Source organism: Zonotrichia leucophrys, chromosome 7 (assembly GCF_028769735.1).
Source record: "Zonotrichia leucophrys gambelii isolate GWCS_2022_RI chromosome 7, RI_Zleu_2.0, whole genome shotgun sequence".
Lineage (NCBI taxonomy): Eukaryota > Metazoa > Chordata > Aves > Passeriformes > Passerellidae > Zonotrichia > Zonotrichia leucophrys.
This window is the reverse complement of record NC_088177.1, coordinates 21,378,813-21,406,684: the sequence shown is the minus strand read 5'-3', so window position 1 is coordinate 21,406,684 and position 27,872 is coordinate 21,378,813. Positions and strand designations below refer to the sequence as shown.

The window sequence follows — 27,872 nt, the reverse complement described above, 5'->3', positions numbered from 1 at the left end:
CAAACTCTCAATTGTGATTCTGAGCACACCAGCTGCAACTCCCATGGATGGACACAACTGCTAATGGTCACATGACAGCCCTGCCTGTGCAAGAGTTCAGTTCTGGCAAAAAGCCTTTTCAGAGGGACTGAATACTCCAGGTTTTTCTTAGGAAGAGAAACTGCTGCAAGTATTACCTCAAAACAATCACAGAAGAGAGCAACCACCCAAAAGAAAGGGGATCCCTCCTCTCGTTTTCACATAATCAAAAAAAACCCATTGGGTTTTATTTTAAATTGGGATTTATTTTTGGATATTCACACACTAAAGTTTGACATAGCTGCTACATCAATTTTGAGACCAAAGCAGTTATGATCAACAACACAACACTTTCATGCTGTCCGCAGGCAAGAAAACCCACATAGAAAGAAGCTGAAGACTGCTCAAGGCAGTCTAGTGTTTTAGAGAATCTAGAACTTTAAGATAAACACTCAGCTTCAAGCAGGGAAAGCTTTGCCAAGGAACGGCTGCAAAGCTGCAGGGGATGCCATATAACAGTTTTTGTTGCAACACTGTATGATAAACCAGGTCTCTGGATCTACCACAGAGAGAGGCTGTTCCAGACACCAGTGCTGTGCCCCACTTGCATGTGACTGTGCCCACAAACCCAGTCACTGCTGGTCACACCTCCCAACTCTCTGCTCTCCTTGCAGGCTGTTCTTGCCCATGAGTGAGGGCTCAGAGCAAAGTCTGGCATGCCTTAGCAGTAGAGGCTCATTAGAAAAGCACCTTCCAGAATCTGACACAAGCTTCCTACAAAAAGTAAAGAGGTCTCCTGTAGAGGCAGGCCAAGTCCACAGCAGGAACAAACTGCTGCCTGAAGTGTCTCAAGCAAAACATGGCTGCAGTCAAAGGCAGTGATGCATTGCCTTTTTAACAGAAGTCACCATGCTGACAACTAACAGACTGTTTCCAGAAGACCTGGTGATATTCATTTACTGCTGTATCCTGTCTGTTTCAGCACTCCTCCAGTAGCTTCAAATACATCTGAAAATCTCTAGGGCCTTCAGAAGTTGCCACAAACCAAAATATTAGTAAGGGGCATACTCAATGCCCTGCTTACTGCAATGAAAGGCTTCTGCTTCACTCTCAAAAATCTTGGCCTTTCTATCAAAGCAAGATTATTCTTACAAGCAGAACAGCATGGGAAGCTAAGTATGTTTACTCAAAGTCTACCTATAAAAGCTATCAAGCCAAAAGCTGTTTCCTTCCTCTACCAGTTTTTAATCAAATGTACTTTTGCCTGTTCATGTCTTGCCCACAGACATAGCTATTTATACCCTCACTTATAAATAGGTGTGGATTCTTTCCTCAACTAGAGCCTCTTCTTAAAGGTACGGTCCAACTCAGCAGATGGAGATGAAATCAGCAAGTCAGTAGCAACCACCAGACTCTCGTCTATAATTGAAATTAATTAACAGGGCACACTTTTCAAGCAAATATTGCTGACCAATCAGTACCACAATAAGTAGCAGATTGAAACCACTCCAAGAATTCTCATTACTATTTGTGACAGTTAATGTGTTTCACCTGTCCATGGTTAGTCTTCCGGGGAGAAAACTATTAGGAGGTTTTTTTCACTAGACTGGGCAACACTTAAGTGGGAAGGAGTCTAAAAAGAGAGCATCTGGTCCAAGCACAAGAAGCCAAGTAAACACAATGATTCACCTCCCCAGCATGACAGATGTTTGGCAAGTCAAAAGTCAGCATCAAATGAAATTGTTTCCCCTGCATTCACACAATGCTTTTCGAGTTTATTCGCTCATCCTTCAAACATCCAGAAAAAAAAAATCCCCATGATGTATCTAAAAAAGAGCTCAGAAAAGCCTAGTAAAGAGTTAATTTTCTAGATGATTTGGCCTACAAATCCTTCTAAAGAAGTACCTGGCTCTTCCCCTCCATGATTTCTTTGAGGCGTTTTAAAACAGTGCTGAGGCTTCTTAGCTGAACTGCAGTTCGAGGATCATGACCTCCAAGGGGTGGCTCTACTTTCCTCCGATTGTCTGGAAGGGAAGAGAGAGAAATATTCATTCCTTCCACCATACATCAACATTAACACCCACATCACAACACAAAGCCCCATCAGAGAGAAAAACATTCACATATAGATACATTGTACAAAGTTACAACGTTTATGGCTCCTTGCCCTTGATGCCAGACAGTTTGCTGCGACTGACATTTTAAATACCACCCTCTGTGTTTACAAGAAGCCATTTAAGTTCTCTGAGAATGAAAACATCTTTCAAAGAAGTGATTTTCAACCTACTAGATGAAGCTTGTAGTAGTCTGTTACAAAGCACTGAGCTCTCATTTTTAAAATGCCCTCTAGGATACTTGCAAAATAATTGCTACAATACACACACTCATTCTAGGAGTAGTAGAAGTAAATGCTTCGACCTGAACTTATTTAAAAATTACTACAGCAAAAAAATCAGGACTCTATTGCTCAGTTCCTATTAAAAACAGTAATTCAGAAGTTCACATTTTCAAGAGGTTTGGGGTTTTTTTGTTTTGTTTGGTTTTTTCCTAACAAAAACAACAGGTTGTTGAGAATTTGTACAGTCATTCTTGATTAACTATAGCAAAGAGACTTCCTGAATAAAAATACAATGCAGTTAATTTCTGTTACTTTGAATCATTGCTGAACAAATGACAAATAGGCTCCTTCTCTCCAAGAAGATTTGAAATCACAGCTCTCTATTTACCTAAACACTTAAACATTTTCAGAGTCTCTTTCCTGGATCAATAACTTTCTGAATAGTTTAAATAAAGTTTCTTACCAGCTTCGTTGCTCTCCATCTGACCAGTGTTTTATTCAGCTTGCCCCAGCACAGGAAGAGCAGACATGGCTGCTCCCTGTTTACAGCCTGAGCTGTCCCTGATGTCAGCAGAACGCTGACAGCTCTGCCTGAAGCCCGTTAACTGTTGCTGTGCACTGACAGCTGTGCTGCTGCTCCGTGTGCTGCAGAGCAAAGCCCTCCCTTGACGGGACTCAAACTGTGCGATTCCATGCCTCCTCTGCAGCTTCTCAGGAGGTATTCTTAGTCAATCAGCCCACGTTTTGCTGCTATGTACAACAAAGAATGCACATTTTCCTTTATAAGTAAAGAAACCCGTTTCTGTAACTGGCCACTTGGAATGGATTTCTTTTTAAAAATCAAACAGACTTTTGGGCAGTACAAAGTTCAGTATTTTAGGGTGATTAAGGGGACCTTCGTATTTCAGGAAGACATTGCTAATACCAGAGAAACCTCTGGCTCCTCCTTACTTCTATCACAAGATCTGTGCTGTGTTTACTTCCTGGTACTTCCTCCGAATTCAAGAGTATCTCCTTTCCAGGAATGTTACCTCCAATTCAAAGAATTATCAGATCTACTGCCTAACTACCAATAAATCTGGCCAGGCAAGTGAATTCCAAAAACAAACATACACAGCACTGAGGAAATGCCACAAGTAACTCCACATTAATTCTTGTTAGTTAAATGCCCTTTCCTCTGTTCCATAAAACAATGTCAGAACGATGTCACCCACGTGAGAAAAAGTGTGCCATCAGCAGTAGCAGCACATGGCCAACCTGTTTATACTAGAGAAACTGACTGATTCCCAGATTAAAATTCAGCTGGTTCTTTTCCTTCTCAATAACGAGATTTCTCCCTTTCTGAGGAAAAACACTGTACAGCAAGAGAGTAAGATGTGAACATTCCTGCAGTAAAGGAAACACTGTCTAAAACACCATCCTTCAAAAAGAATTCCCAGGTATCAATCTTAGGTTAACTCTTACCCCTGATCAAAACCGCATTATTATAAGTTAAAAATTAATTTCTACAGCTAAAATACAGTTAACTTATTTCAACAGTAAACATAATCCTTCCTATATGCATTTATGGTTGCTGCTCCTTGGTAAAACCCAAGAAAAAACCTCTAAAGAATAGAAATATGTTTTCACAGAGTTTCATGACTCTACAGTATTTTAGCATTCATTTTACAGTAAATGACAAAACAAAAACACCACAAGAACTACCCTGTTGCAACCTATAGTTTCAGTTTGTAAGAGAAGTGACCATACTGAACTACACAAAAGGTAGAGATTCACACAGTTTCAACAATTAAAAAACAGCCCTGCCAGAGATACTAGTTTTGCTAATATGAAGCAACACAAATTGCTTTCTAATTACTTGCTGCCACAGCATAAAATTTCATATTCAATTTCAATTTCACAGTTCAAACATCACATCTTCCTCAAATCACTGCCATAAAAAGTACTGCCCTTAACTTCATTTTATAGCACGCATTTTCATGTTCCAAAATCTTTTTGATTAGAAAAGATGCTGTGGTAGTAATTCACGCTCCACAGTGGTTTCCAGTAAGAACAACATGCTTTCCTCAGGCCTTCTTCCCCTATATGATCACTGGCCATTCCTTGGCTCCTGCTGAGCTCCTTTGCCACTCCCTATCACTGCCAGTCTGCTACAATTGTCTAGCATTAACAGCATTATCCTGCATGACAGCGTAACAAGCTAGAAGTGCTTTTACTACCCATGCTCCCTCTGCAGCAGTCAGCATTTCCAGGTCTCCTTAAACAGGATTTGCAAGCTGTGACATTATCTCAGTGACAATAGTCTCAGTGTTGGACTGTTTTGGTTCAATCCAGCACCTTGAAAGCCCTCATCTGACAGCACAGCACATGCAGTCCAACACAACCAGCACACAAAGATGCAACAGACTACCCAAGAGAGAGGCCACAGGAGCCATTGCAGAGTCTCAGCACTGGCTCTTCAGCCACACAACCCTCAGAGCATCTCTGACACAAGCCAGGCATCCAATGCTCCTCCTATTTTCACATAAGCCAGTAAGGAGCTATTACAACGTTTTGGTGTAAGCAGAGCTGAAGGGAAGCACAGAACTGAACTCTACATAACTGCTGCCAGACAGTGTCCTCCAGCACCCACCATCCCTCCATGCTGTTCTGCACTTGCAGCTGTCAGGCAGCACAGGCCCCAAGCAATGAGATGTGCTGCACAGACACTACAAGCTAGTGGGCAGATGAGGGGTGAGGGTCAGCATCTTCAGGAGCAATTTCATTTCATCACTATTTAGAGACACCAGAAGCAAAGTTTTATTTATTTATTTACTCCTTTCAGTTTGCTTAACTTGATACATTATTTAAGTAGGCTAGAGAGACCTTTGTGAAGTGCTTACATATTTTCCTGCCTACACTTGCCCATGTTATTAAGTATCTAAGTAATGGCAAAGCCTAGAGAGACATTTACAGGCCTGTGGACACAGGGCTACAAGAAAACTTAACTCAGTTAGACACCTCTCTGTCACTGAAGTCAGTGGGTGAACCAATTTACCAATCTGGATGTTTAAGTAAATCCCATCACTTATTTTCCTGCTTTTCACCATTTAGATAAGATAATAATTTCTAAGATTATTTGTGCAGGCCAGCATCAGCTGCAATAGCAGAAATAAAATTCTCTGTTACTCAAAGACAATCCTCAAAGACCTACGGACTGAGAACTACTTAAGGTCAAAAAAGGAAAGAAAAAGAATTTTCTAAAGTTTGCTCCAAAAAACCCAATGCCTGACTTTTAGAGAAGGAAAGTGCAAGTACTTTTTCCCCTCTTCAAACAAAGTGAGATGGCCTAAAACACTCCCCCAAACCTTCTCACTAATCAAGTACACTTTTACATGTGACACAGAGCCCATGTTTGTTACAGCACCAAGGTTGTTTGGGAGAAAATACTCAACAGCAAGTCAGGCTGCTCAGCACAAGGTACCACAGAAATCTCTTCAAAAAATGAGCAGCACTTCCTGCTTGTCCTAACTTTACTTCTTTTCAGGCTAATTCATTGTGACATTTTTCTAAGATATTTGCATCCAAACCCAGAGATATGAAAGGAGGTCCTGAAAAAGAGCTGGAATAATACAGAAACAGTTCCTCCCACACTCCTTAAACTAAATCTTATTCCCTGGCTGCCTAATCCCAGAGGAAGTCAAACAGCAAGATTACTTCTGCCTTCTGAGTATCAAACAACATACTTCACCTGAAGGTTTCTAACATCTAATCCCCAGGCAATTTCCAAGAGATTTACAAGAGGTACCAAGTAAAACAAATTGGCTTATCAACCAAGAGCATACGTCTGCTCTTGAGACATTTGAGAAAATGCTTTAAGAAAGAGCCCAAGCAAACAAAACAAAACCCCCAAATAAATAAATTAGTTAACCTCCTTAGTTGGTTCACTGGAAGTACAACTAAAAAGATCAAATACTACTAGAGGGCAAGGAGGAAGATGAAGAACATGTTTAACTAAGCATGCAATGACAGGTAAAAATGCTAGTTCTCTGTACTAGACTTTTGCCTGGCTACCAAAACTACCCATCTTTCTGAAAATCCCATACACATTAACAACATTTAGGAAAGGATCTGATTTGTTTGCACGAGGTACCACACTCTTGGAAACACTGCCTTGCACAAGATTGTTACCCAGTTTAGCAGTTTCCTCAAGGCTATCATCAATAGCCAACAGTAACCAGTCAGATCTCAAGAGGGACCCCTGTAATCAACTTCCTAGCTCTTTCACATCTTCATAAAGCCATTACACAGCTGCACCTTTGAAATTACAATCAATCCACATACCAGCTAAAAGATTCAGTACAGAATCTGGCAATAGTTTAGGCAGGATTGAAAAAAATAAAAAATCTTAAGCACAACCTCCTATTCAATTCTTCTTAAAACAACTACAAGCAAAACCTTTCATTTACAACTCCCTTGAAGACCCAAACACCAAATCCATCCCGACTAAGCATTAAAGTAAGAGGTAGCATGTTGATGTTAAGAAACTGTAGTGTCTTGAGACAAAGCAGAAATGTTCAGGATCAAAGTTCAGGTGACTTTAAAACACTAGATGTGTTTTGGCAGCCTCTTCTGTTCCAGACTGTTTTCCAATTAAAAGAGCAGAGCCCCAACAAGAAGTTATCTTGCTGGAACACCAAGAAGGGTGGAGGGTTATGAGGTTAAAGTGCAATCTCACTAAGAGAAGCAGCATAGCCTGATACTAAATTCTGCTATGAATCTAGACACTCAGTGAGCCTGTGCTCACATCCTTCCACCTCCCCCTGAAGCATCCTGGCTGGTGCAACATTGTCTTATAGAACAAAGAGCTGAAATTACCTAGAGGTGCAGAAGATCTTCTTTGCAGCTCACCACTCAGTTGCTTTTTGTAAGGGATTGGTGATCTCAGAGACTGAGCCCTCGTGGGATGCTGAGGACTGGACCAGCCACCACTCAATGCTTGTGGATCACTCTGTCCTGCCTCTGCTCTCTCTGCTGGGGATGAAAGCCTCCCATCATCTAGAGTTGACAAAAAGCAAGAAACCCCTGTTCAGACATGATAAAGAAAACCAGTAGTACATGCAGAGCTAGGGTTAAAAAACTCTCACAAAATAGTTTTTAGATCATAATTAAACAAAACAAATGATTTTTTGGTTTTAAAAGTACTATACATATCATAGAAACAGGACAGTAGGCTGTCTTCAAGGCTCAGGCTATTTCAGAAATTCTCTAATGTGAAAAGTGTCAAAAAAACCCTAGTAGATTATTCATGAATCCAAATGTGAATTATTCTTGCAAAATAGAATAGTTACACTTGACTATCAGCTTCTGCCTTGAAAAGAGAATTTCAGTTACTTTACAAGTCAGTACTGAGGTCACAGTAAAGTTACCACAGCCTTTAATTTCCATCAGCAGATCAAGTATAGACAGGTTCTCATTGATTCCAGTAAGATGCACATTTCATGTGTTGTTTCAAGGTTGTTTTCTCATTCACTTACCAAAAGACATTGCTGACTCCAGCTACTTTTGTCAGAACAAAACAAGTGAAGCCAATATTGACCACATTTTATGCTACTTTCAATAAATTAGCAATGACAGATGCCACTCTAGTATGCAAACTAATAGGAGTCATACCAAGTAATTATTTTTCATTCTGCATAAGAAAAGCCTGAACAGATCAGTTACACAAAAAGCTGTTTGGCTCTTTTCCCCCAGCTCAAACATTGCTGAAGTATGCTTAACAAAGCTGGATAACGAACAGACTAAACAAAAGCAGCTGACCAGTGTGCCATCTCCAGTAAAGGGATACAGAGACTTTGCACAAAATCCAGATGCTTTCATTCACCATTCTTAGCAGGATCTTTCTTTGAAACAAAAAGGAACTCGCACAGTTCTTTCAGAGTTTGCCCACTGAGAACATATTTAATGACACATGCAGCACAAAGGCCAAACTCATGTAATATTTTTTAACATACAAAACTTTCACAACACTTCAGACTTCTTGATGGGGAACACCTAAGCCATGCAAATTAAGTGTGGACTTCCTGCTTTATTGCAGGTCAGCTGTCACCCAGCTGCAGGTGTGAGATGCACAGGAAGGTGAGAGGTGGATGAAGTCTGAAGTAAGAACTTGCACTGGAAGGACAAGCACACATTTTGCTCATGCAGGCTGGCAGAGGGTTACTCCTACTTTCAGCCCAGAAAAAAAAATCATACAGGCAAAGGAAATTCTGATGTCAAGCTAAGAATCTATACAATAGTACCTGCTAACTGGCTTGTCTTAGACCTTCATGGGCAGCTACAGATTTCCAGCTGCAAGACACTGGCTATCTTTCCTAATAAAGCTCTCCTACACCACCCAAAAGCCAGATGCAACATCTCTCACAAAAGAGCTGACATCAGCCCTTTGACATTATGCTTCTCTGTTCAAAGGTGTTTTTACAAGCAGCAAACAGCAGGCACAAGCCATGGCCACACATCCCCCAGCACCCACCTTTGCTGAAACGGAAGAGATTTACAAAAGAGCTGTAAGCTGATTTAAAGGGAGGCTCGTCCTGGTCAGGAGTCAGGGGTTTGAAGTGAGTGAGATGCGATGGGCTGCTGGGAGAACGAGGTAGGTCACTGCTAGAGTCCAGTGTCGGAGAGCGTTTCTCATCTGCAGCCATTTCAGGTGCCCTGGAAAGAGGTCAGCAGCACACATTACACAAGGGAGGGTGAGACAGAACCTCCTCAGCCTTCTGAGCAGGAGATATCTCATTGGATCCCAGAGGACAGACATTCACCCAACTGACCACAGGCAGCTACTATTAGCACAGACCAAGAATGCCAAAAGAGCCCATGCCCCCTGCCCAGCCACTGACAGAGAGCAGCACCTCTGCAGAGTGTAATGCAGAGTGCCTACTTAAACAGCCAGAGCAACAAAATAAACAACCACTACACTGATGACACACTGCAGCAGAGGTTTATGAGAACTTGAAGTTGTCAAATGGAGACTCTGCAGGCATACCAAAATGAAGTTTTAACCGTGACAGCTTTTCTCCTAATGTGAGTTCTGCAGCTCTTGTAACAAACTGAAAACAGGCATGCCTGAGCAAGCATAAGGCAGACTTGTTGTTTGGCCAGGTTAACTTCAGAGTGAGAAGTAGAATGAACTACAAACAAGAACAGGACTGAAAGATTAATTTTGGTAGGAAACTGCTTCCCTCCCCTCTGCATTACAAAACAGGCCCTTGTGCAGGTTACCAGGGAAGCAACTCAAACTGTGGTTTACTTGTTGTCAAATCTAACACCTTCAAACATCCTCATTTTCAGGAGCAGCTCCATTTAGGAAAAACAAGCAAAAACCCCAAACCACTTTCTGTATTAGAAGAAGCCATACTTGTAAACCCTATTTTCTGTGTACCAAAGCTGCCATACAGCCAAAAGTCATACTCTTCCCCAGCCCACACTCTTTAAGCTGATCAGACACCCCATTTCTTTCACAACACCTCACTCAGCCTGCATTTCTAGCCTGCTGGGCTAAGGTGTTTACTAACTTCATCTTTGTTTAAGAAAGATTTAGTGAAATGTTTGAGAGTAGGAACACAGGCAGCTGAGCTGATGGAGCCTATGAGCAATGGCTGATTTTTACCTGTGCCAAGGATCAAAACCCCTTATGAACCTGCTACCTGCTTAGCAGCTGACAGCCACTTCTTCACGACATAACAATTTCCAGTTCCCACAATTGTTCCCTAGAACTTTCAGGCATGTATTGCTCACTAGAATATTTTCTTCCAAGTTCCAAGAAGCCACCCTGCAAGAAATTTGTGCAGTCCAGAGAAAATCATCATGATCACCAGGTGACACTGAAAGTGCTGACAAGCAGCTCATGTGGCAAAGTTGGACTTCTCCTACAAAGAATACCAAAAAGATGTATGTGCAAGTCATTCACATGACTGCTCAGTGGACTTCTGCTTGCTGCTCTGTACTTCAGCTCAGTTTCTTTTGCTATTCACATGTCCTCAGGAAAGAAAGCAGAGAGGCATCATTTACAAGAGAGCAGACAGACATCATTTACTAAGTTTCAAGAGAAACTTTGTTCAGATTCTTTATGTAAGGCTGAGTCTCAGTCTTCCACATACCACTCAATCAGGGTATGTTGTTTTGTTGTTCATTTCACCAGTATTATTCAAACAGGTGATTTGAATGTATTTAAACACCAGAGTTCATGGAACATTTTCCTTGAAACACACTCTTCAGGTAAATTTGGAATTGTTTCTTCAGTCTTAAGGGAACTAATAGTTTGCTTTTTAAATGCTGAACATACAACAAGGGTGTACCTTCACACACAGTACCACATTAAAGATCCCACTATGAAGTCAGTTTTGTAGGAAACTATGTTCATATTTCAGCAACTGACTATAGCCTGGCAAGATAAGAGTTACAAGCAAGTCTCTGAATGTGCATTAAATATGTATATATATATATGTGTGTGTATATATATATATACATGTGTGTGTGTGCTATTAGAAAAACTTGTGTTTCGAGGGGGAAAAAACCATAATAACTGCTTCTGTCACAGCAATATTGGTCTAATTACAACTATTAAGAAGAACAGCATTATACCTAACATTAGCCCCAGAAACACCTAGATTTTCTGTGCTGTACAACACACTAGCTATGGAATCTACCAGCCTTTCTATGCTTTAGCAGTCCCACTAAAGGGAAAATACTCCCCGCTCCCACCACAAGAAACCAATAGTCACTCCTATCGGTCAACGAGCAGAAAACCAGAGTACATTCCTCACAGGATCCTCACCAACAGTCACGGGGAATGTATCTAAACCCCCTCGAAGCTGCAGCTTCAACAATCACCAACTCACCACCGATAAAACACGGAGTGCGAGGGTGGCCGTGAGCTCCCTCCCCACCACTGCTGTTCCTGCAGAGCAGGGCCGGAACATCCCGCGTCCCACAGAGCTGTCCGGAGCGACTCAGAGCCAGACGGACACGGCCCCTCCTTCCTACACACATACTGCCGGGCACCCGGATAGCGCACCCCGGCGCAAAGCCACCCGCAATTCGGACACAGCTGCGTGACTGACACGCTTCCCCTCCAACCTCGGCGCAGGGGACAGCTGCTCCGCTCTGCCCTCCGCGAAGGGGACACCGCCGCCTTCCCCCGCCTGGGGCGGCAGACCCGGAGATCACCTGCGACGGGACGCGCGGACGCGGTGGGCAACGACCCCCGGAGAGCCGCCGCCGGCCGCTACCAGGGGCCGGCCCGGGCAGCCCGGAGAAGGCGGGCGGAGCAAGGGTGCCGCAGAGCGGCGCTGGCGACGCGGCCCTGGCGGGCGGTGCTCACCTGCTGCCCGCGGCTGCTGCCGGTGCTGGGGCGGCACAGCCGCTCTTCCCTCACCGCCCGGCCCGGCGGCGCCAGCCCCGACCAACCGCCCGCCGACCGCGCCGCTCCCGCGCAGGCATCGCCAATCGAAGCTCCGCGCACTCCACCCGCCGGCAGCGCCCGGCCCCGCCCCGCGGCCCTTCCCGGCTGCTCCGGCCGGGCGCGGCGCACCGGGCTGCTGCTTCGGGAGCCGCTGGCTGTGCGGCGAGCCGGTGTGTCCCCCGGGAAGTCGGAGTACACCCTATTTCATTAATATTCCCTCCTCTTCTATTCCCGCCCCGAGGTTCCTCCCCGCCACTCTCCCCGCCTCGCCCCAGCCCCAGAGAGGTGCCGGCTGCTGCCCCCGGGGCCGTGGTGTCGACACCGCCGCCCCAGCGCCAGCGGAGGAGCCCGTGCCCGCTGTGTCTAACGCATCCCCGGGCTGGGCTGCTCTCCCTGGGCCACGCCCGAGCCCCCCGGTGCCAGCGGGTTCCCCGTGCCGGCGGGCACTCACTGCGCGGGCGTGCCAGAGCGCGGAACGCGCCCGGCCCGGAACGGCAGCCGCACGGTCCGAGCTGCCGCGGGCCCCTTGCACGAGGGCACCGGCGCGCGAGTCCGGGGCGGGCCCGATGCTGGCCACGCGCCAGGCTCGCGCCCCCTAGCGGCCCCGCGCCTCCGCCGCCGGGGGGAGGGGCCGCGCGCGGCCAGCAGGGGCGTGGCCAGCAGGGGGCGCCGCGGGCGCGGGGCCGGGCGGGGCGGGGGCGCGGCCACATAAAGGGCCCCGCGCACAGCCCGGGCCCACAGCGCTGCCGCACCGCCGCACGGAAGGGAGAACGGACCGGCACCGCACCCGCAGGTAAAGGGCAGCGCCACCGCCCCAGCGCGCCGCGGTCCGGCCGCCGCACAGCAGCCTTTGTCCTTTGTCTCCCGGGCGCGGCGCCCCGCAGCGGGTCCCCCTGGGTGCGATTGTGTTTAAGGGCTTTTTTCCCTTGGGGCGGGCGGAACCCCGCGACCGCGCCCCGCCCGCCGCGACTGGCGCTGAGGCGCTGAGGGTGCTGCCCCCGGGGTCGTCCGCCGTGTCCTGGACTACCTCACGTAGTGCTCGGGGCTCCCGCTAGTCGGTGGTGTCCCTGGCGCTGGCTCGGGGGCCCTCGGCTGTCCCCTCCCGCCTGGGGAGTGGCCGCAGGCGCGGCCGTGCCGGTGCCGCGGTTTCAGCCTTGGCCGTGGCGGGGCTCCTGCCCTCGGCCCGGTGGGAAAATCTCCCGTGTGCCACCGGATCGCCTTGTCAGGGGCCAGTGCAGCCGAAAAACGAGTGCAGCCGGGAACTCGGTGGGTGCCAGCGACCCGCTCCTGCCCCCGGCCAGCCCTCCCTCCCGGGAGAGGAGCTGTACGCTGGAGTCACGGACTTGTTGCAATAGTTAATTATTGCCCGTAGGCCCCGAGCCCTTCCGCGGGACCAAGAGGGATTTGGAAATAGACGGTTTCTTCTAAGTTGCCTTGGCTGTGTGCCTGGGTTAAGTGTGTTTAAAGAAGAGCTGCTGCAGGGGAAAGACCTTGCTGGATTTTGGCAGTTCAGTACAAAATCAGCGGTGACGAGTGACAGAGTTGGGCTCTGGGCGATGTGTGCTCTCTAGAGGAGCCTCTCGGCATGGTGAGCAGGCAGGGGATGCTGCTGCAGTACTGCCCCAGTTCATAGAGAAACTGGGGACACTGGTGGCCGGGGATGGGACGAGTGCCAGTGCCTGGCCATGGTCGCACAAACATGCTGGGCGCTGTCAGAGTCGTTGAAGAGACTGCTGTTCCCACACATCAGTGCAGGTGTTTCTCACCCACCTTTATGTTCTCTGCATGGCAGCAGCATCAAATGGTTCTGAGGCCAAACTGATTACTGTGACTGACACAGTCTGATTTGTCTTAGTTAAGTGGAACCAAACCACAAAACAAGCAGTATTTTCTGGGTTTGTGCCTGTCTACATTTTTACTTTAATGAATCAGACTGTTTCTCAGATTGTTTCAAGAGGCAAAACTGAACTCTCCCACAGCAGTAATTCTGTGCCAAGGCCATGGACTATGATACAGACCTTATTATTTAGATAGTCAGTTGAAAATTGGGTTCAAAATACTTGCATAAGTAAACTGATTTCAGATAGAGTGGGGTCATGTTCAAGTTCTCCTTGAGGACTAGAAAGACCCAATAAGCCAAGGCACTGTCTGTGTTACGGATAGAAATGCCTGAAGTAGTTTATCTTTTAGACTGAGTCTCTGTAATGCAACCTCATTTTATTTTTTCAATTTTTTTTTAGAGTTTTATGTTATTTTTTGGGTGGGGTTTTTGTTGGGGTTTTGTTTTGTTTGTTTTTTTGTTTGGGGGTGTCTTTTTTGGTGTTTTGTTGGTCATGGGTTTTGGGTTTTTTTTTCTTCTTCGTTTTGTGCTTTCAAAGGTTTGGAAAAGCTTGGTCCTGTGAACATAGCTTAGAAATTTTATTCTCTTCCCAGGCTAAAATTGTTTAAAAGATTGGATTTTGGAAATGCAGCACAAGTTACTTTAATTTAAAAAAAAATTAACCCTGGTATAGTCTCCCAACACGCTTGCAGTGGGAGGCCCTTGCTCTGCAAGCCTCACACCTTGGAATGACTTGGTCTGGATGAACAAGTCCTGTGTACAGTAGGACCCTTCATTCTGGGTCAAGTATTCCTGGCCCTTGGTCTCTGAGACGGCAGCCTCAGGCACAAGGGTTTGCTATCTCACTGTAGTATCCACAGCTGCACACAAGCACAGCGCCGTCTGAGGGAGGAGCTTGCCAACTCGCAGCTCTTGCATAATCCGAGACCCAAGAAACTGTGGCTGCTGGAAAGAAGGGCTCTCTAGAGCAATTCAGTGCTCTCTGAGGTTGTCTTGACAAAGAACAAAGTGCAAAAAAAAGAGTAGAGTTCAAGTTCTTTTTTTTTTTTTTAGCCTTTGTTCCCTACAGCAAACAAATCTGTCCAGTATTTGTTTTATCTGTAGAAATAAAGCTTGCCACAAGTAAATACTTTTGATGTGTAGCCCTTGGAGTTTTCTACCTGTTTCCTTCCTTCCTGGGGGACAAAGTTAATAAAGAAGCTTACAACATATTAATCTTAATAGTTTCAGCAGTATGAGCTGTCATTGTAATCATGTCCATTAACCCCTGATTTTCAGAAAAAGGTGGAGAAACAGGTAACTGGACTAGAACTCATGAAATCTAAAAGTAAATGGTGCTCATCTACTTCTGTGGAATTTGGGGGAAGAATTTGGTCATATTTTTAAATTTTTTGATACAATCATTATTAAAGCCCATGCCCTTAATTGTCAAGATCTTAACCTTTCTTTTTATTCTCACATAGGTCTCTCTAGGAGCTGGGGCTTTAAGGAAAATACCATGTAGCATGAAACTAAGGATAAATTGAGGTTATTTTCAAGAGACTTTTTGGAGAGATCCTGTATGCTATGTTACTGCCTCACCTAGTTATGTTGTAAAAATGCAGGATACATGTATTAGTAGCTTTTAACTTAGGTTGGACTTTTTTTATGCCTATTGCAGTTCAAGATGTCTAAAAAAATCCGTGGAGGCTCCGTTGTGGAGATGCAAGGAGATGAAATGACACGGGTCATCTGGGAGCTGATTAAAGAAAAGCTGATTTTTCCTTATGTAGATCTGGATTTGCACAGGTAATGACTCTGTGACATTCAGCTGAATGTACTGAAGTTTGCCTGTGTCAGGAGGTTGTTGATGGATTTTCATTTAGCACCGGAAGCTTGCCCTCCAGGGTTCCTCGCAGCAGTAATCAGTGCATGCGGAGTTGCGAGTTAGAGTTTTGCCTGTGCTGTGTCTCCAAGAAAGTCTCTCAGAGACATGGCTTGTATTTTGTTTTCCTCTGTCTTGGGGTTTCCAGCACCTGGCAGTTTACATGACCTTGCAGCCTAAAGAAGAAATATGGGCTGTTTCAGCCAGTCCCTGACTTGAAGCATAGCACCCTGCACCCCTGAGTGGGCTTATGGCTTCTTGCCATGCCTGTCTGAAGGTCTGCCTAGAGGACAGAAGGGTGCATGTGTAGGGTACAGACTCTGCCCTGATGGCTGTAAGCCTGAGCTCTGCTGTTGACAATGTGAGCTAACTGTTGCAATTACTCCCTGAAGCTAGGCTGTGCTCCTATACTCCCTTCTGAAGAATAACAAATACTAGCAGCTGGGTACAGCAAAAGGAACATGCTATCTATAGCATCTGGCCGAGCAGAACAAATCATCTTTTCCTTTTCTGGCCACTGAGCTATAATTATTAGAGAAGTATCCAGCTACATTGCTCCTAGCCATGTGGACAGAGGCCTTCAGTGGTGTCTGCCATAGCTAAACCCACAAGTCTGACCTCTTCCCCTGCCACTGGAGCCATTTGTATGCCACCTACATCAGGCTTTCTGCTTGCTGCTGTTGGGAACCAGGCAGACAGGAACCCAGCAGCATAATACATGCACACAGTCTGGAGAACATCCCTTTTCAAAGAGGGTGGGAGGAGGGCAAGCAAACCCCTGGCTGAGGCAGCACAATGGCTAAATTCATGTACAGCTGGCTGTGCTTCAGGGCTGTCCCATGCTGGGCACCCATTGTTCTCCAAAAGCTATTGAAACAGTGAGTATGGAAATGACCTTCCTCTGATGCTTGAGAGGAATATTGGCACTTTTGCTGCCAGAGCAGGATCATGGGTCCCTTGTCAAAGCAGTTTTGAAGTCTAGTATAGCTTCATGTGCTCAGTACAGGAAGGAAGCCAGAGCCTTCAGAGGTTTGAAATAAAGGCTCATATCTGGGGACTTTGCTGCTCCATGCAATGAAAACCCTCAACTGACAGGTGCCATTGCAGGAAACTCAAAAGGCAAGGCAGAGGAGATAGTCCTATCCTGGCAGCAAACCTTAGCTGTGAACTGAAGCTCTCCTTTCTCCCATTTCCTACCAACCTCCACCAACAGGAGAAATGTCACTGTATAAGTCTGTTTTCTTCCAGTCCAGCAATATTTGCACTGGAAGAGGGATAACGTCATTTGTGGCAGACTGCTGCAGTTACACTCACAAGGACATGTAGGGTCTTGTTTCTTTCCTGTTGAACACAAACAAATGTCCTGGAAAGTCCTGATGATGTTTGTGGGTTTGTTACAGCTATGACTTGGGCATTGAGCATCGTGATGCTACAAATGATAAAGTAACTGTGGAAGCTGCTGAAGCCATAAAGAAATACAACGTTGGCATAAAGTGTGCAACCATCACTCCTGATGAGAACAGAGTGGAGGAGTTCAAGCTGAAGCAGATGTGGAAGTCTCCCAATGGCACAATTAGAAACATCCTAGGTGGCACTGTCTTCAGAGAGGCGATTATCTGCAAGAACATTCCCCGGCTGGTGTCTGGGTGGGTGAAACCCATTGTCATCGGCCGTCACGCTTATGGGGATCAAGTGAGTCACTCCAGTGCTTACCCCTCTTTTTGTCTTAACAGGCTTATTCCTGGCTGGTATAGAGCTCCAAAGACTTAGACATCCCTGTGCTCCTGCTCTGTGCCTTGCATTCCACCTGGGAGCACACACATGCTAGCACTTTGTTTGTGCTGCACCTGGCAGGTGTGGGAGCACATGGTTCATGCCTCTGTCCCTTGAGCAGTGTCACTGTATAAACAGCATTCAGAAACCTGTGCTTGGATTACACAGGCTTGTACTTAGACACTTAACTCTGCTAGGTTATTGTTCTTCACCTCCCTAGAACACTCCTTCCTACATAAGAACTTTATGAATCTTTAGAAAATACTATTTTGCGCTGCCCACCTTCTTACTTTGCAGGACTTTCTGGTGTCAAATGTTGCTTACAGCAAAAATGGATAAAAGAGTGACTTCTAAAAGTAGGCAAAATTGCCTTCTGTATGGGGGTGTGGTTTCTTGCACAGCACACCTGCAGAGTTGGTAGCTGACCTGGGTACATCAGGCTGTGGTACAGAAGTAGGGAAATCTCTTATCAGAACTTCCCTGACAATGGTAGTACAAGGCTGTGGAAAGCCCTGGAACCATTCTCAGTGTTGTGCCCTCTGAGTAGCCTGGAAGATAAGAATCAGTCATACTGTTCTCCATGGGCAATCATATGTTATAAAGCTACCAAACATGGCAAAAGAGAAGTCTTCTAGAAGAGCCAAGTGCTTAAATAGGTGGCTAAACCTGGAAACTGAGGACAAGTCATTAAATTACCTGCTATAGGAAGGTAAAATAATAAGTTTTCAAGAGGACAATAGTTGCAGAACCCTGGCACTAGAAAACAATGGGATTCAACATCCTTAAAGGTTGTGAAAAATTGAGAAGGTTAAAATAATAGGAAACAGTGGATTAAAGGGAAAGGATTGAAACCCTGCAAAAGTATGAGATTAAAGTGAAAGGAGCAATATCAGAACATACAAAGGACATAGGAGCGAGACACTAAATTCAGAACAGCTCAGGGAACAGATTCCCTTAATAGGAGGAAAGCTACATGAAAAAGAATAACAAGTTTCAAGGTAATGTAACCTTCAATAGTACTGTTCAGGACAATTGGGAAGATGAGACAGCATTTACATACCTAAAGTTTTTAACTTCAAAGGCTCTTATACAGGTTGGCCTTTCAAATGCCATCTTGTATGATGTATGAACCCTACATGATCAGCAGCTGTAATATGAATGGCTTTTTTAAGGCAGGGAGAGGAGCCTTTCTATCCACCAACCACACAACAGTCTAAATACTCTGCACTTTAAAACTTCAGCACATCTGCAAAAGTAGATACTCTGCCCATTGATGGGGCCCAAGAATCTGTGAGCTTTTTCCCCTAAAGGGGAAGATGGCTTCTGAAACAGGTGGACTTTTGACTATTTAAGGATACAGTTTAGTGATGCTCTTGGCAGTGCTGGGTTAACTGTTGGACTTGATGATCTTAAGAGTCTTTTCCAACCTAAGTGATTCCATGACTCTCGTCTTTCTAAGCTCTAGTAAAATAATCCAATGACAATATGGCTGAAGAAAGAGTCTGCTTAATGGGGTTTTTAGTCCAACTGTTTTTCTGTAACCTGCCCTCCCAAATGAGGACTGTCTTTAATGGTTCTCTCTTCTTGATAGAAAAATTATCATGGCTTTTTTTTTTTTAACAGTACAGAGCAACCGATTTTGTGGTACCTGGGCCTGGAAAAGTAGAGATGACCTACACTCCTGCAGATGGAGGCAAACCAGTCACATATCTGGTCCATAACTTCGAAAGTAGGTATTTTCTCTAATTAGTCATGAAAACTGATACACTGATATTTTTTTTTTTTTTTAATTCAGCCTTGAATTACCAGTCAAATCTGTTTGATGGTAAAATATGACTTTGAGGGAGAATGGGGGAGAAAGTTTGGGCCTTCTTCATTTATTTGTCAAGTACTGAAAGAACCGTGAAATCTTCCTGGGATCAAAGAGGCACATCAAGAACACAACCATATTAGATTGGCCACCTGTCATGCTCATTGTATGACAACTCTGGTAGCAGCATATATGTTTTTCTCTCTGATCAGAGGCAAACTTACAATGTAAACTAGGTTTGACCTATGGGGAGATATATTTGAGAGCAATCCATGTCCAGTTCTTTCTGGGTTTAGTTTGTTTTGCTGATCTCTATACCTTTGCAGTTTTTGCCCTTCTTTATGAAGCAGTCTTTTTAAATGCTCAAGAGAATTGGGAATTAACACAGTCTGTAAGGTGGAAAGAGGATTTCACAAGGATGCTCCTGACTGTGTAGGCTGTAACTGTTTTAATAGATGCAGTCCCAAAGGTTTTGGTGTCACTCTTCTCCCTATTGCTCTGCTGGTTGCAGACATTGCAAGGCTCAGAGGAGTTCTGGCTTTGTTAATGGAAGGAGTTGCAGACATGTTGCCAGTACTCAGGCTGTTTGCTCTAGGGGGCAGGATTCAAGGAAACATCATACAAGTCATGTCTCTGTCTATCATTAATCAAAGGGTTCAGGATGTAAAGTCTTACAGTGACCTATTTAGCTACAAAAAAATGAAACCACATAAACCAATTGGTTTGTGTGCAGTTGGTTTGGCAAACAGCTACCAAGACTGACATACGACCCTCCTTTGTAATACTTGATTTCTCTGGCATGCTTGCTCCTAAGAACCTACATCTCTATCATCTCTTGTTGCATAGCCTTTCATCTGGAGTTCACCTTTGTGGCCAGTCCCAATCTGTTTTCATTTGCTAGGTGACTGGTGAGCCTGTGTTGGAGATGTGTGGCCATCCAGCTGCCAGTCTTGTTTGCTACTCTGCATTGCATCAGCAAGCAGAAGGCAGGGAAATGCAAAGATGGCAGATTACTGCTGTTCCTCTAGGGAGCTGGCCTCCCCACAGATAACTGTTGTGCCAGCACATCTCCCAAATAATTGAGGGAAGCTTGTCTTTTTGCTGTATTAATATGTTCAACCTTGACATTGAATCAAGAGATTTTTAGGAGGCAGTAGGATTGTATGACTGCAATAAGAATTTTCTTTTACATGTATGAAAATAGCTGTTTTATTCAAAATTAATAGCTGTCATCCAGCAACTGTGAAATCATGGTTCCAAAGGACACAGTCTGTGTAGCTGATCACACCCTGAACTGTCCTTGACTCCATAGGCAAGGTACAGAGATAACATGTAACAACAGGGATTTCATTCTCTGCCAATATCAACTTTAAATGACATTGCTATCTTGGCAAGCAGATAAACCTCCTCTGGCTTCCCCTCTTCATTCTGCATGTATGTCCATATAGTAACAACCATCTGAAGGTGGTAAGGACAAATGGATATTAGAAAAAGTAGCTATTTTAAAACTGTGGGTGTTTCTAGAACAAAGCTCCCTAATGTTGGTTCTGTACAAAAACTAGATAGATGCTGGTAGTGAGGTGCTTAAAATTAAGTACATGGCATCTAGTTTTCATTAGAAAGAGTTGTGCTCTGAAAATGACAAAGCTTTCTCCTGAAGCTCTAGACCCTCCTTTCACCCACAATCATCCTCTTCCATGATCTGAGTGCTGCTTTCTTCCGGGTGAGCTGGGCTGCAAGTTCAGCACACTTCCGTTTGCGCTTCTAACACATCTGCCTTACACAATCTAAGTCATGTGAATGTTGATAGTTCCTCAGAGCCTTCTCAGGGCTTGCCTGAGCTCCCACATGATTGGCACATTCTTCCCACAACTTGGTAGAGGTGAGCCTGAGTGGGTGGATCAAAGCACCAGGGTAGGCCACACATATGCTGAAAATACAGGAATTCATGTGGAGTCTTGTTTACCTGAGCTAGGCAAAGCAGTCCTTGACTGCTGGAGTTAGTTCTGAAGGTGCAGAGCCTTTAAGGTGTGAGCACATCCCTTTCTGACTTTGACTGAGACCTCCTGCTCCAAACTGCTGCCTGCTGCTTTGATAGAAAAAGACTGTATTACTTGAATAGCTAGTAGGAGTTCAAGTACATTCACTTCTGTCACAGTGTGCTTGAGTACTTAGGCTGGATTAGAACAAAACTTCTTAGAGGGATTAGATCACATTATTAAGGTGTACTTGCCTGTAAAACAAAACCACCTTCCTATCCATGTGTCACAGAACTGCTGGAACTTTGAGCTGATAACACAAAGCAAATCTTCTCCTGAAAGAACCAATCTTAAATTGAGAACTAGATTAAGACACCTGGGGACAGCACCAGTCTGTCTGCCAGCCAGAGTATGCTATGGGGAGAATAAAATTCTTAAACCAAAACTAAATCTAGTTTATTCCTATCTGTTCTTCCTCCACTAACAGGCTGTGGTGGTGTAGCCATGGGAATGTACAATCTTGACCAGTCTATCAAGGATTTTGCCCACAGTTCCTTCCAGATGGCGCTGTCTAAAGGCTGGCCCCTCTACATGAGCACCAAAAACACCATTCTGAAGAAATACGATGGCCGCTTCAAAGACATCTTCCAAGACATCTATGACAGGTAATCAGTTCTGTACTTCCTACTGCGGTGCACAAGTCTGCAGCAGGAACATCCTCTCCAGCCTTGTGAGTTGCTTTTTCAGACACTCAGCAACACTTTAAGGGCACAGGGCAGGCCATCTCTGTCACAGTCTCCCTTGTCCTGCAAGGCACAATACTCAATGTGGAAAGCTCTGCTAAATGTGGCTGTGGTGTCCATATCTTCTAATAAAGCCACAGATTCTCTGTGGGTGCCTCTATAATTCTGAAGCAGCCAAGGGGAAAAAGAGTAACGAGAATGCAGGGTTTTTTGGTTTTAGTCTTACCTCTGTGCACCTCTCTATGTACAGACTCTGCCAATTCCCTGTTTGTATGACAAGGTGTTTTGATTTTTGTTTCCTAGAGAATACAAGTCCCAGTTTGAAGCCAAAAAGATCTGGTATGAGCACAGGCTCATTGATGACATGGTTGCTCAGGCCATGAAATCTGAAGGAGGCTTTGTCTGGGCTTGCAAGAACTACGATGGGGATGTGCAGTCTGACTCTGTTGCACAAGGTATGAGGTGCTTCCTGTGCCACACTGAAGCAGGCTTAGTGGCAGTCTCTTGTCCTTCTGTCATATCTTATGGAATGGCCCAGGATGTGATGTTTGGTCTCAAAACTTGTATTTCAAACTTGTTTCCAGTCATGGAGGTATCAGGCAGTCAAAAAAATTTTGATTTTGCTTTTTTTTGCCTTTTTTTTTTACAAGAAAATCTATTGAATGTAGACTCTGTAGTTGTATTTATTTACAGGAGGGAAGTTTCTACCCCATGATAACTAGTAGGCTTTCTAGTCTCATGGACAGTATTTAGACAGCTGGTTCTGTTACTGACAGCTTGAGTGAAGCTGACTGCTGCTGAGTGTGATGGCAGATAAGTCTGCCATCACACTCTGCAGATAAGTCATAAAACTTTCAGGACCTAAAGCTACCTGTCAGGTGTAAAGAGAGATATTGATATGTTTAATTAGACATAATTGCAATGCTTTATCAAAATCCTCTATAACCAAGGTGCCTGGTGCCAAAATAAATATGGATGCAGAATTCCACAGGATGAGATGTGTGGCTTTATGTAATGCACTCTTTCTGAAGTAGTGCCACTAAACTGCCTCCCATAGAACAAGAATGTGTTGGACTGCTAAACAAAGCAGCTTTCAAACATGTACATCTCTGAAACGTACAGGGTTAGAACTGGTGTGAATGTCCAATATCAGAAGTTGCTGGTTCCTCTCACAAGAGCAGATGCTCTTAATAAGTTGTTTTGTTTCCTGTCACCCTGTGTGAAAGACAAGCAGCCCAACACTTACTGTTCTCTTACTGTACATTTTCAGAAATCTGTCCAGCAAATTAGGTAAGGAAACTAATTTCCTTGAAATGGTGCAGAATGTCTGTATAGCTATAGCTCATGGTTCAGCTGGACTTCATGTTCAGATGAACTGTTATTTTGATGTGTAGGGACTTGCCAGTTAATTGCAGAAGCACTACAGCTCTGCTGTTCAGGGATTTTCCTATCAGTGGGAAGATGTAGGGGGATTGTTGGATGGGGAGATGAAGGGGAACTTGAGGGAGCTGTCCAAAAGAGACACTGAGCTTTTGAAACTTGTATTTTGTAGGCTATGGCTCTCTGGGGATGATGACCAGCGTGCTGGTCTGCCCTGATGGCAAGACTGTAGAAGCAGAAGCTGCTCACGGGACAGTCACTCGTCACTACCGCATGCACCAGAAAGGCCAAGAAACCTCCACTAACCCCATTGGTGAGCTGCTTTTCACTGCCCTTCATCATCTCTGCACGTGAAAGAACAAGTTTAGAGTAAGAACATCTGCACCCTTTCTGTAGACAACTGTACCACTTAGCGGTGAAACTTGCAGGTCATAATGCATTTTTCTTCCAGAGATTGTGGTTACCCTTAAGGGGAAGGAAGTACCTAAGATTCTTAAATGCTCATTGATCAAAAGAAGTTACAAAAGTCAGAGGGTCTGCAAACAATCAGAAAGTACATCAGTAAATTACACACATGGCATGGAAATACCTGCTGTATAAGCACACAGCAGTGGGTTTTGGATAAAGGGGCAGAGTGAAAGTGAAGAGAGGCATTAAAGAGAGAAAGATTAATTAAAGGAAGTAAGAAAGGAAAAAAAGAGGGAATTTAAGGAAGAAAAAGAGGAGAAAAGAGAGAAAAATAGATCACTAGTCCTGGCTACAGCATTGATGTACTTTGGGCTGCTGTTTAAAGGGCTGTTATAGAGTAGGGTATAGTATGCATTAGCTCGCTATAATCGAGAGCTGGAGGGGTCTTACTTTGGGTCACTGTTTATGGGGTTGCAAGAGAGTGGGCTTTAGTTATAGTAATTTTCCATCCTGGCTGCAATTCAAGTCAGTAACTTTCTTTGAAAGTTCAGTAACAAAAATATTATTCAACTTGGGTTGTTATTCAGGCAAGAAAAATACCTTTGCAAGACTGTTCATTTAAAAAAAAGGTGTTCATTAGACACCACAAGTTCCTGGGTTTCTGATAAGCTTGAGAAAGGCTTAGGTGTGGTTTGCTAAGGCCTGTTGAGTATTTCTCAGATCACAGTGTGGCATGAGGAGGAGGCAAGGGAATACACCCCCACAGTCCTCTCATGACTTAAGTCAGCTTCTCTGGGTCTCTACAGACAGAGCTACAGCCTGAAGCAAAAAACAGGCTGGAATGGACTGAGTGCAAGCAATAAACTGGACCTAACTTAGTCTTTATGCACTCACTCTTCAGGAAACTATTGGTTTATAGCCACAAGGCCTTAAGGCTTAGGTTGGTTGTTTTTTATTACTCTTTCTAATGGCCCAGACAAACCACCCACACCCCAAGCCATGTACACACACAAAGTGTAAGGGTACGTGAAATGGGACATGAGGGAAAGCATCCTCTAAATTTGCACAGAGACCAGAGCATAATGTAGTGTTAGGAAAAGAACTGTACCCTTCTGTCACAATATTCTCTGTAACTACAGAGTCCTACCACCTGGCATTCTTTCTGACTTGGGCAGGAGGAAAATAAAATGACATGCATAGTAGAGATTACTGGAGGCAGTGAGTAGTTTCTGAGGTCTGCTTTGGTTTTTTTTTTTTCCCCAAGTTCCACAAAAGGCAAAGGATACCTAAATGAAGATAAGTGTTCTTTCCCGTACCAGATTTTGTATCTTTTTTCAGTCTGCTTTCCATTTTATTGGTATTAAAAAATCCAATTATTGTTCCACATGATGATTTAGAGAAACTTTCAAGAAGTTCTGGTAAGATAGAATAACTGAGTGTTCTCTCTCAGCCTCCATCTTCGCATGGACAAGAGGCCTTGCTCACAGAGCTAAGCTGGACAACAACACTAGCCTCGGGAACTTTGCAGTTGCTCTGGAAGAAGTCTGCATTGAGACCATTGAATCTGGCTTCATGACAAAGGACCTTGCTGCCTGCATCAAAGGCCTGCCTAAGTAAGTGTCTGAAATAACCAACTATGCCTAGAGAAGGCTGTTTTACATGGTGGCTCTGCACAGCATTGGCTGGAATGCTGTTTTTAATATGGTAAAGAACGGGAGTCTGTCTCATAAGACTTCTTGTATCCAGTGCTGTAAAACAAACATGAGACACTCCCTGACCTAAGCAACTTAGTGCAGATTGCTCTCTCCCTGCTATTGCACAAAATGAATGGGAGAAAAAAGTCAAGAAGGAATTGTAAAGATTTACATGTTTTATATGACAGTCTAGCTATGGTGGCCAGATCCTAATAAATGAAGAAGACCTACATAACTGTAAAATATCACCTGGGTACCTCTTCCCAAAGCCTTATGGCAAACACCCCAGCCTGATGAGCAGGAGAGAACTCTTTTGGTTTTAGAGGCAGAACATAAAGTTCTTTGAATAGTCTTCCTCTGCTTCATTTGAGTCTATACAACTAATACCTGTCTTGTTTTGTTTCCCCCTGCCAGTGTCACACGCTCTGATTACCTGAACACCTTTGAGTTCATGGACAAGCTTGCTGAAAACTTGAAGCGGAAGCTGGCCTCTATGCCCAAAGCTTAAGGCATGGGTTGCACTCAAGCTGCCCTAACAAAGTGTCTCCCACTTACATCAGAGTGTAAGTGGCATTGTCTCATTTGTTGCGCTTCTTTTAGGCTGTTCTTCAGCTTTGGCCATCTGGTATTATCACACTGGTAGATACTTCCTATCAGAATCATCTCTTTGCCCAATTACTCATTTTTCTCTTGATTTTCTGTCTGATCACACTTGAGTCTTCTTGCAAAGCACAGGCACTGGAGGTCTCTTTGCTCAAAAGTGAATTCTGTAGACTGGAATCACCTAAGGGAACTTCATGACTTGAGAAGGTATGAACTGGGGGTTTTAGCAAGCTCTCCATTTTGTGTCTCAAAGATAGCTCCCTTCTTAACCTGCTGCATTGAGTCAACACTTCCCAGACTCTGCAGCTGTGCTGGATTCACTTCATATTTATGTCAAGATCTTGGGCTCCATCAGGAGAGTGGGAATGGTGCTCCACACCACAGTCTCCATTCCTCCTGTCAAAAGCCCCCTCACACACCTTCTGCCCCATCTCACAGACTTCAGTCTCACTAGAACGTGTTACAGCTTTTGACTGAAGAAGCTTTGCATTTTGAGCACACTCTTCACCTTGAGATCTGTCAGGACTACTTTCTGCATTGTTTTTAATTGCAGTTGGTTTTTTTCCTGTTCTTGCTTTCTTAGCAGTTGTTCTCTCATCAGTTTTAGTTTTTTAATAGGCTCCTTCCAGGGTACAAACATTCACCCATGACTGCTCAATCTTGCTGAATTTTTACAGTCTCACTCCCTCCACATGTGAAACTCTACTAATATATAGATGATACTCTAATTGAAGGAGATTCCCATGAAAAGGTGGGAGAAGCAGCAGCAATAATAGGAAGCACTACATGAAGCAGAAATTGAAATTCAGCCTGAAAAATGTCAAGGACCAAGAAATAAATTTTTGGGTACTTGGTAGATGCAGCCAGTGCAGTAGTTCCTCCAGACACACTAATGGAATGAGAAGAAATACAAGTGCCCTCATCAAAGAAAAAATTGCAAGAGTTAATGGGAACTTTAGGATATTGGAGAAAACACGTACCTGGCTTTTCTGTTGTTGCTTGCATAACTGGGTCTGTATTGTGCTTTGTTGTCTAACTTTACAAACACTAGATAAAAATGAACATAGACACTTTTTAAGCTTTTAGAAAATCATGTTTTCTGACACCCTTTGAGCTGCTAGGTAAAGTCCTACTTTTCCTAAGCAGATGAGTTTGACAAAAGCTCAGTATTGGTCTGGATTCCTAATTTTGTTCACAGCAGACCTGAGGTTTTTCTCTGTGACTTTGATCTATGTTTATCTCTTCCTCTCAGTCTGAAGGCCAGTTTGAGTCACAGCTCTGGTCAAACCAGCAGTGACCTACTGTGCAGCAGGCCTTAGAAATGAATACCGTCCTCCTCTCTCAGTACTTCCCAGTGAGTATAAGTGAGCTCAGAGGGCTATGCCAGCTCTACCACAGCCCTCCTGAATCTATCTTGTAGTGCCAACCAGAGCACAGTGTCCTGATACCAAGGGATTTGGTTCCATTGCTACAGTCAAGACTGTAGCATTTCAGTAGCACTTAGTAAATGCTGGAAACAAGCCTTATAGGCTAAGAGCCTACCAAAGCCATGCTGCAGTGTCTAAATGCAGGCCATGCATTTAGTTATGCTCCTTCTGACTGGATGTGAAGCATAGGAACTGTTAACCTCATCCCTCACCCCACAATTCATAAAGGTGCAAACTTTTCTCCAGTTGTCTGGGCTATTACTTACCCTTGTTGTCTTACGGCAAGTCGTATCATGACTGTGAAAACTTATTCCATCCATGGTTGTGTGTTGGTTTTTTTTTTAAGGAATATTTTTAATTCAAACTAAAATAAAAGCCAACTAACATTCCTTGTGTCTCCTTCCTTTGTGTGATTAGCAAATATGGGGAAACTGCCTCAGAGAGAGACTCCAGTAGCTTTCAGTACAGTCCAGTACAGGTTGGGACAGACTGTTGGAATGTGATATAAACAAAAAGTATCTCCCTTCTTAGAACAGAGTTTCAATTTGTTCTA

At 44.3% G+C, this 27,872-nt stretch overlaps 2 protein-coding genes across 9 annotated transcripts in view; one reads left to right on the top strand and one right to left on the bottom strand.

Moving 5' to 3' along the window:
• PIKFYVE (phosphoinositide kinase, FYVE-type zinc finger containing) overlaps positions 1 to 12,299 on the bottom strand; it is a 63,584-nt gene extending 51,285 nt beyond the window's left edge. For 4 of the 8 annotated variants that reach the window (XM_064717696.1, XM_064717699.1, XM_064717700.1 and 1 more), the window contains exons 1-4: positions 11,718 to 11,849; positions 8,868 to 9,049; positions 7,214 to 7,393; positions 1,924 to 2,042 (exon numbers count right to left, since the gene is read on the bottom strand). In XM_064717696.1, the coding sequence (XP_064573766.1) occupies positions 1,924 to 2,042; positions 7,214 to 7,393; positions 8,868 to 9,039 (471 nt within the window). In that variant the 5' untranslated portion in view covers positions 9,040 to 9,049; positions 11,718 to 11,849. Of the gene's footprint in view, positions 1 to 1,923; positions 2,043 to 2,819; positions 2,906 to 7,213; positions 7,394 to 8,867; positions 9,050 to 11,235; positions 11,377 to 11,717; positions 11,850 to 12,249 lie in introns of those variants that run through there. The other 4 variants (XM_064717697.1, XM_064717702.1, XM_064717698.1 and 1 more) reach the window with 4 other exon arrangements.
• Positions 12,300 to 12,497: 198 nt separating this feature from the next.
• On the top strand, positions 12,498 to 27,708 carry IDH1 (isocitrate dehydrogenase (NADP(+)) 1). The gene is made up of 9 exons (XM_064718025.1): positions 12,498 to 12,591; positions 15,299 to 15,426; positions 16,903 to 17,194; positions 18,899 to 19,004; positions 21,552 to 21,729; positions 22,111 to 22,262; positions 23,360 to 23,500; positions 25,046 to 25,208; positions 25,704 to 27,708. Exons 2-9 carry the CDS (start codon positions 15,305 to 15,307, stop codon positions 25,795 to 25,797), a joined length of 1,248 nt encoding a protein of 415 aa, XP_064574095.1. The 5' UTR covers positions 12,498 to 12,591; positions 15,299 to 15,304; the 3' UTR covers positions 25,798 to 27,708.
• The last annotated feature ends 164 nt before the right edge of the window (positions 27,709 to 27,872 follow it).

Excerpts from the sequence above, each read along its gene's own strand:
- IDH1 (XM_064718025.1), top strand. The coding sequence starts at position 15,305 with ATGTCTAAAAAAATCCGTGGAGGCTCCGTTGTGGAGATGCAAGGAGAT. Across the intron at positions 17,195-18,898 it reads GTCACGCTTATGGGGATCAA|TACAGAGCAACCGATTTTGT; the intron begins GTGAGTCACTCC and ends TTTTTTTAACAG. Across the intron at positions 21,730-22,110 it reads TTCCAAGACATCTATGACAG|AGAATACAAGTCCCAGTTTG; the intron begins GTAATCAGTTCT and ends TTTGTTTCCTAG.